General features: G+C 48.9%; 1 protein-coding gene across 1 annotated transcript in view; it reads right to left on the bottom strand.

Moving 5' to 3' along the window:
• Nucleotides 1-3216: 3216 nt before the first annotated feature.
• CDS2 (CDP-diacylglycerol synthase 2) overlaps nt 3217-13892 on the bottom strand; it is a 44354-nt gene continuing 33678 nt past the window's right edge. The window contains exons 10-13 of the mRNA XM_080931371.1: nt 13364-13516; nt 10591-10710; nt 10156-10259; nt 3217-9959 (exon numbers count right to left, since the gene is read on the bottom strand). Of these exons, the coding sequence (XP_080787497.1) occupies nt 9827-9959; nt 10156-10259; nt 10591-10710; nt 13364-13516 (510 nt within the window). The 3' untranslated portion in view covers nt 3217-9826. The remainder of the gene's footprint in view (nt 9960-10155; nt 10260-10590; nt 10711-13363; nt 13517-13892) is intronic.

Raw genomic sequence — 13892 nt, 5'->3', positions numbered from 1 at the left:
CACAAATACACATATTACATATTACAGGAAAGGAGAGCGTAGCTCAGAGATAGAGGATCCGCCAAGCATCCACAGGCCCTTCTCCCTTATAAATAATCAGGATTAAAGTTGGCCGTTTCTCAGGAGTTCTGTGTATTGAGGACTCCATACAAAATAAAACAATTGTTTTATTGCTGTGAAATACTTGTCTATGTTACTAACCAAGCACAATGGCGTAACACTGCCTTCTCATCCCAGCGGTCACTCTGGTTATCTCTACTTGGCTGTCTGCGTGGCTTCTTACTTGGTAAGAATCACATACCTCTTCAGGTAAGTATGTAGATAAACAGGCAGGCAGATGGATAATATATAATAGGAAGATGGATAACACAGACAATAGGTAGGTAGGTACGGACATAGATAAATGATAATTAGGTAGGTAGAGCAGTAGATAAATGATAGGTAGATAGGTAGATGATACATAAGTAGGTAGATAAATACACGATAGGTAGCTGGGCAGATGATAGATACGTAGATAGGTAGACAGACAGACAGACAGACAGACAGTGTGGTGGTTGGAATGAGAATGCCCACCTTGGGCTCAGATGTTTGAACACTTGGTCCCTGGTTGCTAGGTTTAAATGTGGCTTTGCTGGAGGAAGTCTGTCACTGGGGTGGGATAAATGGTTTCAAAGCCACATGGCATTACCATTTCCCGCTCTCTGCTTTGTGCTTGTGATCCATTCGATTCTGCTCCAACCACCATGCCTGCTGCCCACTGCCTCCACTCCATCCTGGACGCTTTCTTATCCCTCTGTAACTGTCGCCCTGAATGAATTCTTCATCTAGAAGTTGCTTTTCTCATGGTGTTTTATCACAACAAATATAGAAGTGACTGATACAGATAGCCAGGTGGGAAGCTAGACAGACAGATGGCTTGTGCTGAATAAAGGTGGCCATTTGACAGGTGGCAACCAGGCATTTTGAAGCTCATGATGAAGCCCCTCCCTTTGCCGAAGTGTGAAAGTTCTGCACCTGTGGGGCGAGTGACAGTCATTCCTGGGGTTTTTTTTTTTTCCTATTTCTACTTGAATAATTAGAAAATATTTAATATTTAAACAAAATCCGTAATGTCAACAACATAAAGTCACCCCAACCTCAAACCATTGAAATCAGTTGTAAACTTTAAATTTAGAAATAAACACCTTCTGTGGAAATGTCTACGTGCTTAATATATGCCATTTGAAGATTCTCTGCTTTAAGCTGAGTAGGACTTATCCGTATAGTTGGCGATTTTAAAGAAATCTATATGATTAAAAAAAAAAAAGTTTTGGATCCACTCAGAAGTATGAGTGGAATAAAGGTGGTCTCGGTGTTAGGAAGGAAGGAGAGACAACAGCTGTTCAGGAATACCTGCATGTCCAAGTCACCTCTCAGAACTGTGGGGCAGGCTTCTGAGAGGACAGTCCCCAAACAAGGCTCTGGTGCAGCCTAGTAATGCAGCAGAAAAATCCAAAAGAAACATTATTGCTACAGGAAAGTGGGTGTTTAGCCTTCCTTGAGCTTTAGAGACAGGGTTTCCCAAGCACCTAGGGACAATCTCGGATTATGACCCTCTGCTGTCTCCCTCTCTCTCCCTCCCTTGCTCTCCCTCACTTCCTCCCTCTCTCCCTCCCTGGTGTCTGGCTACTAGCAAGCACCATACCTGGCCTTAATGCTCTTTTTCAGACATCATCTGCTTTCATGTGTTTGTGCCAAGAGGGTCCCCTCTCTGTCCTCTGGTTCCAGTTGGTTTCCAGTCCTTGAAACTGTCCAAATCTGGGAAAGTCTTAGTGAAAAATAAAGAAATGTTCTGGGGGAAAAAAAGCTATGCTCGAGGAAGGGGCCAGTTCTCCATGAGAGATTGCACCTGTCATCAACGAGCTCCTGCATGGGTCCTCCGCATGGCGACCACCGTGGTAAACCAAGGTAGGCAGGGAGTGAGAGGACCCTTGAATGAGGAGGAAACAGCTGCCCCTTAGCAATGGACTCTGGAGATCTTCAGGGCACGAGGATTCCACTTAGAGCCCCTCTAATGCACTGGCATGCACGTAACTACAGGCAGTGATGGGGAACCCCAAAAGGACAAATGTGTTATTTCAACGATGGCCAGCACAAAGGAAGAGGGACTCAGGGGACAGTCTGTCTTCTGAAAAATAAAGATGAGAAACTTGGGACAGAGGAAGGCTGGGGAGCTAAAGGAGAGACAGGAGACAGGTGGGAAATACTCTAGACACTTAACTCTGCAAGAAAAATCAAGTCTGAGGTGCAAGGAGGAGTTGGTACATCACTCTACACCAGGGGCCACCACTGGCCTGAGAGCATCACTACGCCAGAAGGGTCACTTCAGAGCATCTGGGAATGTTCCAGCAGAGGAGCCAAGCCACCTTGGAGGTCAGAAGACTGCATTCACTGCCAAGAGAGTCCAACCATTCTGATTCATCCTTTGCATATTATACCAGAGTGAGCTTTTAAAAAATAATAATGACACTCCAGTCTGATCCTTAGCATTTCTAACTGTTCTCAGCTGCCCGGATACTGGAACTTTCTGAAAACAACTTGATATTTTTCACCTCCAGCCAGGTTTGAGAATCTCTGAGTCCAAGCACACACACAGCTGTTTCGTTGGAGATCACCGAAGCAGGCCTCTTTGCCTAAAGAGCAGTAACACTAAGATCCTTGGAGAAGGCCTTCTCCCAACCCGCCTGTCCCCAACCCCTGACACACACCATGCCCCCTGAATTCACTCCCAGCTGGATTCTGCTTCATCTTCCCAGCATGGTGTGCAGCGATGTCTGGACACTCTGAGACAGAGGAATGGTAAGATGCAGGACCACAGCTAGACCCCAAAACATACCACACCAGCCCAGGCTACATAGTAAGACTGTCTAAAAACAGAGACTAAGCCCTCAGGAAGAGAGATGGCTCCGTGATTAAAAACACCAGTTGCTCTTCTGGGGACCCAGGTTCAATTCCCAACACCCACATGCACCTGTAATTCCAGTTGCAGGGGGGATCTGATGCCCTCTTGGCTTGTCTAGGCAACAGGCACATACATGGTACACACATGCATACAGGTAAAACATCCATGCACACAAATTAATAACCTTTTAAAGAGGGCTTCTCCCATCAAAAACCACACACAATCCGGAACTTAGTATATGCTCATTTGTTTAATAGGAACATTCAGGTATATAAATAAGGTAAATACTTTTCAATATACAATATATCACATTCTTATACTGCGTTGAAAGGAGTCTACAAGTGTGTTGAACACCAATCCTAAGTGCAGAGAGAAAGGTCGGACGTGGTGAAGACAGACAGGTGAAGCCCTGTCTGGAGAGGTGGCACACACACACACACACGCACATGCCTGTCTGGGGAGACCTGAGGACTGTCACATGGATTCCGCACAGCTAGGTGCTGAGTCCCAGTGCCCAGGTCTGAGGGCGGGAAAGCTGCCGGGCAGTCAGATAACTGAATTCAGTATTCCCTCCACACGATGGAAGAAGCTGAGTGTCTGCCACTGTGAGACCTGCTGCTGTTTGGAAGGTGTGTAGCCTTCAGTAGAGATCTGGGTTCACACGGATTCTAGAAGGGGCCAATGAGCTCTCCAGAACTCCCAGGATGGATAGATTTCCTAAGGTGTTTTCTGGTCCCTATGGCCACCAGGAGCACTGGGCTGGTCTGAGTCTACTTCGGTTGTGTGACTCCCAACCCCTTTCCCTGCTCTGGGTCCTGTTGTCCCCGTGGCTGTCAGGAGTCCCTGAGCCGGACTGAGAATTGTACCTGAGTGGTTCCCTTGTCTCCTATGTTCAACCCTAGACACCTGCGCAGTGTGACCCACGACAAACCAAGGAATGAGAAGGTTCATACAAAACGCTCACACACGTGTGTGCACATTCAACTCACTAGAAAAGCATTGTTCCCTCTTTCTACCTCGGTGTTCCTTTGAGAAAAGCCAGTAGAACCAGCACACAAACCTAGTTGGTGAGGAAAGCAGACAGGGCTGAGAAGGTGACACCTAAAAACACAATGTCATTTAGGGAAGATGGCTGTGTGGCGAAGCCTTCTAACACAGTACTCAGGGAACTCAGGGAAAGTCGTCCAGGAGCTATGGAGCTGGGGCTGGCCAGGATCTGGGAGAGCAGCACCCTGGGACCTTTTCGGCATCAGACTTTTCCCTTCAGATAAAAGACTGCCTGGTCCATTAGATAGCAGAACAAAGGAGGGATCAAGGCTTGCAAACACAAGTGCTGAAGAACAGGAAGAGCTCCGTATCTAAACCCCAGCAACACACCTGCAGGTCTCACTAATGCCTGGGACACGACACAGCTGAAACAGAAGTTCCCAGTCACTACTGACAGTCTGAGAATCTCCTGGGTCACGTAAGCCAATGCCACTCAATCAAGGTGAAGACCACACATACACAAACACACACACACTCCCAATTCCCTGTGTCCATTCAGAAAACGGAATTAAACATTTCTCCATTCGTGATTAACAATCTATGTGACTCTTTCCTAATCTAGAACAAACACTCACATCACCTGCCCTCGATGGTCACCTGCCCTAACCTTTCTTTTAAGAAAGAAAAACCCAGATGGTTGTGGCACACGCCTTTAATCCCAGCACCTGGGTAGCAGAAGGAGGCAGATCTCTGAATCTGAGGCCAGCCTGGTCTCCAGAGCAAATTCCAGGACAGCCAGGGCTATACACAAAGAAACCCTGTCTCAAAACAACAACAAAACAAAACAAAACCAGACAGACAGACAGACAGAGAGGTGGAATGGTTATGCTGTCAGAGCACAGGCAGAGCTTTTAGGCTTCTGGCTGATACACTCAGCTTCAGGCTTGTTTGCTCTATTCTATTATCCATTTGTGGGGGAACTGAGGGTTCCTGAGACAACAGGAGTACAGAACTTGGCTGGGGAAAGCAGGGTCCAGAGCAAGACAGGGCAGTAGAGCATCACCAAGTCAGAGCAAACAGCCTTGTTCCTGTGAGCAGTCTCGACCACACGGAAAAGAGCAGAAACACCAAACAGCTTCCCAACATCCCTCAGTCCGCTGGCTTCAGTGCTCTGGGAAACACCAAGCTGCTGTCCAGAGCTCTTACCGCTGGACCACTGAAGTGCTTCTCTTGGGAGGACAGTGTGGTTACAGGACACCAACACCAAACTGAGTCCAGGCAGAGTGTGGTGTCTGAACACCCGGCAGCTCATCAGTGTGAGCCAAACTGCTCCCTGAGCTCAGTTTAAACAAAGGAAAATACAAGCTACCATTTATTGAGCGCTTTCTATGCACCAGGCACCTTGCTAAATGCTTACATGCATTAGCTCATTAAATCCTCACAGCAGCTGCTTCAAGTGAAGGCTGCCTGCAGCCTATAACCTGACCAGATGTATATCGCACTACCTGAGCCTCAAGTCTGTCGCCTTCACATCGTTCTGAATCTCTAGCGCAGAACTTCAGTTTTCCCATCTGTAAGATGGGAGAGTACCACCTCGCCAGAGTTTCTCCTGGAGTAAAGCAGATAATGCATGCAAACCCTCGGCACTGTGTCTGGCACATATTAAGCACCGTGTGATTGCAATTATTAATAACGCACTGTTGCTACTTCATCGGCTGAAGAATAAGATAAAGAGTCAGGCAGACAGTCACCTGATTAAGGAGAAGTTGGGACAGGGTCTTCAAACAGCCAATGATTTGAGAATCACTGGCCATAAAACTCTGGCTTTCAAATAGTCTGCCCTTCTAGGCTCAAAATCACCCCTAGGCCGTAAAGCCCTAACATGTCAGCATCCAAAGCACACCTTCTAAGTGGCCCCAACACCAGGGTCTTTTGACCTCTGGGGGGAAAAGAGAGAGAAAGGCTTGCCTAGAGAAGAAGCAGCCCAATGATAATGGCCTCTACCTACAAGAGAGCACAGAGTCCAGGTCACTACATCAACCTGAAGAGGAGGCGGCTGGAGTGGACAGAAAGGCAGACCACGTCCTAACAGTTATGCATGCTCCCGAGCATGGGCTCACGCTGCAAGAATATGAGGACTACCCGGGACAGGGCAGATGAGCCTAGCAAAGCCCTTAAACCCTCCTCTGCCACTTGGTCTAAACCCAGCACACGCCTGGAAGGTGCCCATTCAACAAAGAAACTGAGTCAGGAAGCAGAGGCTAAGGCTCTTTAAAAACAGGATGCTGAGCAACCATGAGAGTGATAAAGGGGAAAGGGCGTTTCCTTTACCCATGCTGAGCAAGTCTGAAGCTCTGCCCTCTCTGACAGCTCCCAGCTCCTTCTGGGTGCTCTCTGGAGCCCTGTGCTCCAGACAGTGCAACCATAGTTGACTGTGTCCTACTGTAGCTACAGCAGTCATCCTCTCTTAGGCCTTCCTTCTCATCCTGACCCGGAAAGAACAAGAACCCTGGCTGCACATGAAACTACCCTTCTCCCCATAAAAGCACAGTGTACACAGAAGCGCAGTATACACAACACATTACACACAGCACAGTGTACACAGAAGCACAGTATGCATATAAGCACAGTATGCACATAAGCACAGTATGCATATAAGCACAGTATGCACATAAGCACAGTGTGCACAGAAGCACAGTATGCACATAAGCACAGTGTGCACATAAGCACAGTATGCACATAAGCACAGTGTGCACAGAAGCACAGTATCGAGGGTGGTAGGCACAGCCAGGAAGTACTCTAAAAGACAAAGACAACACGGCATTAGATTAATAACACAACAGGTTTTAGTTGTGACATCCCACATTGAAAATGAGAAAAAGGCTTCCCTGGAAATCTACCTCAGGCTGACTCCATGAGGAACACAGTGACTGCCACACAGAACTGCTGTCCTGAGTCCTTAGGTTATTCCTCTTCCCGGTTCCATCAACAGCAAGGACTGACCCTGGCGTGCCACTCAGTGATCTGAGGGTTCCCTTCAGAGCAGGTCCCAGCCAACCCAGCAATTAGCCCAACATCCGGTCTTTGCTGCTTCTCCTGAAATGCACCTGCTCAGATTCTCTTGTATAAGATAGCGCAGGTTACGGGATGAAAGCGAGCAGAGCAAAATACCATAAAAACGGTTTCGCAGTCCGCCTATGTAAGATTACATGTAACATTTCACAGCTCTGAAGACCGCTTCACACAGCACATTAAGAATAACACATTTTAATGTGGTTATAAAGCAGAAACTAAAAGGCTGAAATGTGAAATAGGCTCTGTGTGTGTGTGTGTGTGTGTCTGTATGTATACACATGCGAGCATACACCATGTGCATACTTTCCCAACTTCCTCACAGGACCTCACTTTCAGAAGACACAAGTGTGACCTTTTTGACACTGCCGTGGTTAGGAGGGTGAGGAACACACACACAGAGGGAAGGCTCAGTTTTCCTGAGAACCACCATGAGCAGAGCTCACCGAGGAGACGCCTTGGCGTGTTCACATGTCAGCCTGGTCGGGGTCCCCACTCTTCACCGGATGCTTACTTCCCAAGCACCGCCCTGCACTGGCCTGGGTCGGGGCTACTTGGCCTGCAGGAAGAAGCACTGCAGCACTTCCGGTTGGGGCCTCAGGGACTCGCTAGTAACGCTGTCCTGCAGGTGCACTTTGAGATGGGGAACTTTCCGGTTCCAGCCCGTGGCTCTCACCTGAGATAGCTCAGAAGGCTGCTATGAACAGACGGCACACAATGGAACACAGTAACACTGCACAGTGTTTACGCTTCCACAGAGCGGGGAACATAAAGCCACGTATCAAAGGGACAGACACGGGATTCGTGACAAGGAAAGGCACAAACATTTTATTTCTGACAAAACAAAACGAGTGTAAAGCAGGTCGTGTGACCCACTGAGATCTGCTCGGTGCTGGGAAACTGTTCCCCTGGCCACCTGACTGGGAAGTTCTCCTCTTTCACAAGACCGGGGAACTCAGAAAGTTAGAAATCCTGTGGCTGGTAGCTCCAGTGAGCCCCGGGTTTCCTCAAGCCTCAGCTGCTGCTGCTCAAGCGTGAGTCTCGGCTGCTGGGGAGTGGTGCGCCCCTCTCTACCTAATTTGGTGATCCAAGGTCATCTTTCAATCAGGAAAGTATAGGTCAATCCTAATCACCACTGAGAATTTTAAAGAGCAATTGCAAAATACACCTCAGTGGACTTCCTTTTTTTTGGGGGTCCCATGACATGACTTAATAGCAACAGGGGCTGCCAGTGACAGGAGCTTTTCCATCGAGTTTCAGAATTGGTGAACTTTGGCGGCAGGTCAGAGGAGAACCCTAAGCGCAAAGCCCCCACTCAGGGCTGCCCAGCCAGAACCAAACTGAAGGGGGCAGCACTGTACTCAGTGTGACCCTGAGAGCCGCAGGTTTGACCAGAAAGCCGCAGGGTTGACAAGGAAGCCAAGGCTGAAAGACAAGGAGCTGCCCCACCTCTGCCCCCACCCAGTATGACAGACACGCCGAGGGCTGTCTGAGCACTGGGGGACACGGACTGCTGGTGTAAAAACAAATTAACACAGACTAAGGTGCTTGAGCAAGTCACTGCAGCCTCCTCAGCAGTGGGTACACTGAGGCAGAGCCCTGGGTTAACACTCGGGGAAGAAGTTCCCCCACGGCAGCCGCTCCCTCCCATGGCAATCTAACTTACTATTAGGAAGGGGAAGAACCATCACAGCTTACACAAACAGCAGAAGGTCCCCAGACTGCCTGTGCACTGGTCACATTTCATAAAAAGTATATACTGAGTCTGGAAAAGAGCCAAGCCTCTTGACTGATTAGGTTGGCCATGGTTCTAAGCAGGACGGAGGGACTCTGAGGACATCTGGGTATGACTGAAATCATGTGGGAAACAAGGTGACTTTTAAACAGACACACATACGCTCACCTCGAGAGTACTATATACACAACACAGCAGCAACACAAGTGGGCTTCCAGGCAAAGGGAGTGTGAACAAAAGCCCTCTGCTCCCCCCCCCCTCAGGGGTCCCCAGAAGAACTCAGCAGCAGCAGCAAACCCTCAGCACAATCATGAAGGCCTCAGCTCTAAAAGATGTGGTCTGCGGGACCACCCTCCAGAGGCCAATGGCGCCGGCTGGCGCAGAAAGAGCTGGGACCGTGCATTCGACTGCATACATTTGGAAAATCACAGTAGGGGCTTCTTTTTCCAGACATCACAAATTCTCCGTGCTTTCTGAGAAAAAGAAGGCTGAAGTCTTCTTTCAGTCTGTACGGTGAAAGCAAGCTATAAGCAAAGCCCACGTGCCCTCTGCAGAATTTTGGCTTGGACAGGACGCTCATCTGATCAGTAAGCCTCCTTCCCACAGTTCCACAGAAGGCAGCCCTCTACTGCTCCCAGATTTCTGCAGAAGCCCCAACGAAAGGTGTCAAAGCAAAAGCATGGTGGCCATGAAGCCCCGCCCAGTGGGGGACATCCTCAACTAGTCAGACACAGGAAAATGTACGATCTCTCCTACAGCCCAGAAACAACTGGATGGGCGGGGTTAGAGCCACCAAACAGGGCCCCTGAGCTGGGGAGCACTGTGTTCTTCGATGCCTGTGTTTAGGAACCCCAAATGGTTCTTTCCTGTGACTTCTTAGCAACTCAGAGAGCTACAGCCTACTCACAGCCCACATTATAAACAGACAGTATATACAGATTTAAAAACAAACGAACATTAAAAAGGTAAAAAAACAAACAAAAACCAGACAGTGAGCGGAAGCTTCTCAGTATCTAAGTCACAGCAGTTGGGCCGGCTTTGGTGGCCTGCCCCACTCGAGTCCTGTCCAGCTCTCCTGGCCCTGGTGGACTCTACTCCTCTTCCAAGGCAGATGTCAGAATGCCCTTGTCAGTCAGGTGAGACTTGAGTGTGTTGAAGATGTGAAGCTGCTGATCCGGCCGCAACGTCAGGAACTGCTGAATCAGCTTGCTCGGGTTTGGGCCCCTACAACAGAACAGGAAGCAACCCTGAGCAGGGGCCAGCGGCTTTGCCGCCCAGTTACCCATGGGGTGCTCCGATTCCTGAATTCCCTGTTAGTGGGGGAAGAGAGCCCTCAGAGGATCCCTAAACAGTAACCATGGAAACCCACAGCCATGCTTTAAGCACCCGCTCTTCTGGTGCCCGTGGAGTGAATCCGCACCTGATAAAGCTGGCGATGTACACGTTGACGAAGGTGGCCATCAGGTACTGGCAGTCAAAGCGATCCATGATGCCTCCGTGACCGGGAATGGTATTGGCAAAATCCTGTCAGAGGCAGAGGAAGGAAGGATGAGCCCGAGCTCACCAACAACCAAATTTCGGACTCACGGATCCCCGTGACCACACCCTGCTGGGCAGAGGAGGTGATGGACAGAGAGGCATTCAACCAAATGCTCAGGGGATCCCAGGACAACTGTAAACTACAAAATGTTCTTTGGTTGAAAGAAGCACTAACAAACTAAACACTTAGACTTTTGTTTCCTGTAACCCCAAATTCAGCACACAGGTCAAGAGGAGCAAAAATAAAGTGCCAGGAGCAGGGCAGGCAAGAGATGGGAGGCCAGGAGTGAGGGGCGGAGGGTAAGAGCTTCCCTACCTTGATTTTAAAGGCCCGTTTGAATCCACTTGCGAAGAATCCTCCAAACGGGCCAATGAGCGAGGCGAAGGTGGAGAGGGCAATGCTGTGGATCTGGAAAGGGTACATCCTCATGGTTTTCTGAGGAGAAGGAATGAAATCAAAGTCAACAAGTGTGCACACCTGCCTTCTCACAGTTCGTTAAGAACTTGACAAAACAAGGTCTCTGTTTTCTCAGTCAACCAAAAGACTGCAGAGCTGGAAGATGGTCTGGTGGTCAGCAAAGAAGTGGGGTTGTTTCTAACGCACTGTTTCAAGGAGATGTGATGCCCTCTTCTGGCCTTCTCTGGTACTGCAGGCACGCATACACCCAAAACATTCAGACATCTAAAGGGAATGAGTCTTTAAAACGGAGGGAAGGAAGGGAGGGAGGGAGGGAGGGAGGGAAAGAAGGAAGGAAGGGAGGGAGGGAGGGAGGGAGGGAAAGAAGGAAGGAAGGAAGGAAGGAAGGGAAGGAAGGAAGGGAAGGAAGGAAGGAAGGGAAGGAAGGAAGGGAAGGAAGGAAGGGAAGGAAGGAAGGAAGGGAAGGAAGGAAGGAAGGGAAGGAAGGAAGGAAAAGAAGGAAGGGAAGGAAGGAAGGGAAGGAAGGAAGGAAGGGAAGGAAGGAAGGGAAGGAAGGAAGGAAGGGAAGGAAGGAAGGAAGGGAAGGAAGGAAGGAAAAGAAGGAAGGGAAGGAAGGAAGGGAAGGAAGGAAGGAAGGGAAGGAAGGAAGGAAGGGAAGGAAGGGAAGGAAGGAAGGAAGGAAGGAAGGAAGGGAAGGAAGGAAGGAAGGGAAGGAAGGAAGAAAGGAAGGGAAGGAAGGAAGAAAGGAAGGGAAGGAAGGAAGGAAGGAAGGAAGGAAGGGAAGGAAAGGAAAAAGAGAAATAAAAACAAAGAAAGGAAACTGACCCATGCTTTTAAATCTCTAATGTCTGGGCCAATAGTAGACCATTATGACACCTGTCTGGCATGTGCCTGCAATCCCAGCATCTGGAAAGTAGGAGCAGGAGGATCAGAAGTTCGAGGGCACCCTCAGCTACAGGGAGAAGGTAAGGTCAGCCTAAATTACATAAGAACCTGTTACTAACAAATAAACAAAAGGGGAAAGTTTGGGATCACCCTCTTGTGCTGTGTTGCAGGCAGTATATGAAGAAAATCCAGCCTTAGCTCTACAGAGTGTAATTTCCAAAGGATGAGTGCTTTAGCCGTCTTCTCAGAGAACTGTGGGTATTACACACGAGCTGACAGGCATAACTCCATAAAAGTGGTGCAAGGTGGGGAGATTCTCATTAGTTAAAATGTTTGCCCTACAGCAGGACTGGAGTTCAGATCCATGTGAAAGCTGAAAATACGTGGCAGCCACCTGTAATCCCAGACCCTGAAGGGGACCCCAGAGCAAGATGACTAGCAAGATTAGCTCAAGAACCCTGTCTCAAAAGGATGAGGCAAAAGAGAAAGATTTCTGCCATCAACCTTGGGCCCCCACACATATGTATGTATATATGCAAATATGTACACATTCATTCATACACATACACATACACACACACACACACACACACACACACACACACAGGAAGAGAAAAAAAAATAGCTGCACACCAGGTGGTGTCACACACCTACAATCCCAGCACTCAGAAAGAGGCGGAGGATTCCAAGTTCATAGTGAGATCCTGTTCCCCCAACCTCATTCCACCCCAAAAAACCTGGGTACATGTAGAATCTGAAATTCTCCTAATGACTGTTTTGTGCTTCCTCACACAACCCATCAGTCTACAATGCATTGTGGGTCGGTCTTTATCCAGACACGACTGTGGAACACCATACACTGGTCACTTAAGAAATACCAGCTCACTGTTGGACACTGTTGTGTGGTGTCAGAACAGCTTCACAGTGACACACAGACTCACCACGCTCACAGTGACACACAGACTCCCCACACTCACAGTGACACTCACTCACCACGCTCACAGTGACACACAGACTCCCCACACTCACAGTGACACTCACTCACCACGCCCATAGTGACACACAGACTCCCCACGCCCACAGTGACACACAGACTCCCCACGCTCACAGTGACAGGCGCAGCTTTCAGGCTTCTCGTTTCCACCTGATGTGCAGATTTTTATCCCTGGTAACAACAGCTATCACCCACTTTTTTTTTTTAAGTGATAGACTTACATCATTCTTCTCAAGAAAAACATCCACTACATACCCACGTCTTTACAAACAAAGACCCTGTCCTGAGGAGGAAGCAGCCAGTTGAGCTCACGACTTACACCACAGAGCAGGTTTTCTCTTTGGGGATACTGTGCTTCAGTATTTGGCAGACATACTTTCTGTGTATTTTCCATTTTAGTACAGAGAATATTAAAATGGTGTCAAGGATCAGGAATATTTTAATGAAGTTACTAATTTTAGAGTCCCATCAAGGGCATTCACAAGAGTAACTAGCTTGTGTGCACTCGCAGAGGGTGTATCGTCAAACAAGCAATGACCTGTCGTCCAGGCGCTAACTCTACCCACTGCCGCTAGCTTACTGACCGCTAACTCGCTGTCATTAAACTGTCAGCCCAGTGAAAGAGGTGCACACTATCCAGTAAGCAGAATCCTCTAGGCATCCACACAATAAGAGCCACTCCTCTAACTGACACGAACTTAGGGAAAGGAGTCCACGACGCTTACCCTGGCAGGGAGCGAGTATCTCTGGAGGGAAGTCCTCTCTGCAATCACTCACGTGAATGGTACGTACCCAGCCAACGATCGACTGCATCACCCCAGGAATGTTGTACTCCTGCAGGCGGAACAGGTCAGATGGCTCACAGTCCACAGTGAAGCTGTTGGTGTCGTTGTTGTATTCCACAGGACAGACGAAGCATCTGTACCCAGACATCACATAGGAGAGCTAAGGACAAAGAGCAGAGGGCAGGCAAGAGCATCAGTTGAAGACATCCAGCCTGGCTGGCCAACGCCTGATCAGGCCACGAGTCTCAGAGTGCCTCCCACCCGGCTCACTGCGGGCCATGGGCTCAAAGAGAGGTTTCTGTTTCACCACGTGTACTTCCCTTGAACTGTTAAGCAAGAAGATTACACACACACTAAGCATGTGTCCAAATACAAAGACGTTGAAAATGCCCAGGAAACATCTGAACAAAGAACTGAAAGACAATTCTTCCCACCTGGGGACCCCTGCCCTTCTGTGCTAAGAATCTCTACGTGGAAGCCATGGTGGGGGGTGGGGTACAGTGACAGCCAGCCAACACCAGAAAGGGAGGAACTGA

This window comes from Micromys minutus (assembly GCF_963924665.1).
Source record: "Micromys minutus genome assembly, chromosome: 17".
Taxonomy (NCBI): Eukaryota; Metazoa; Chordata; class Mammalia; order Rodentia; family Muridae; genus Micromys; species Micromys minutus.
This window is presented reverse-complemented; position numbering and strand designations above follow the sequence as displayed.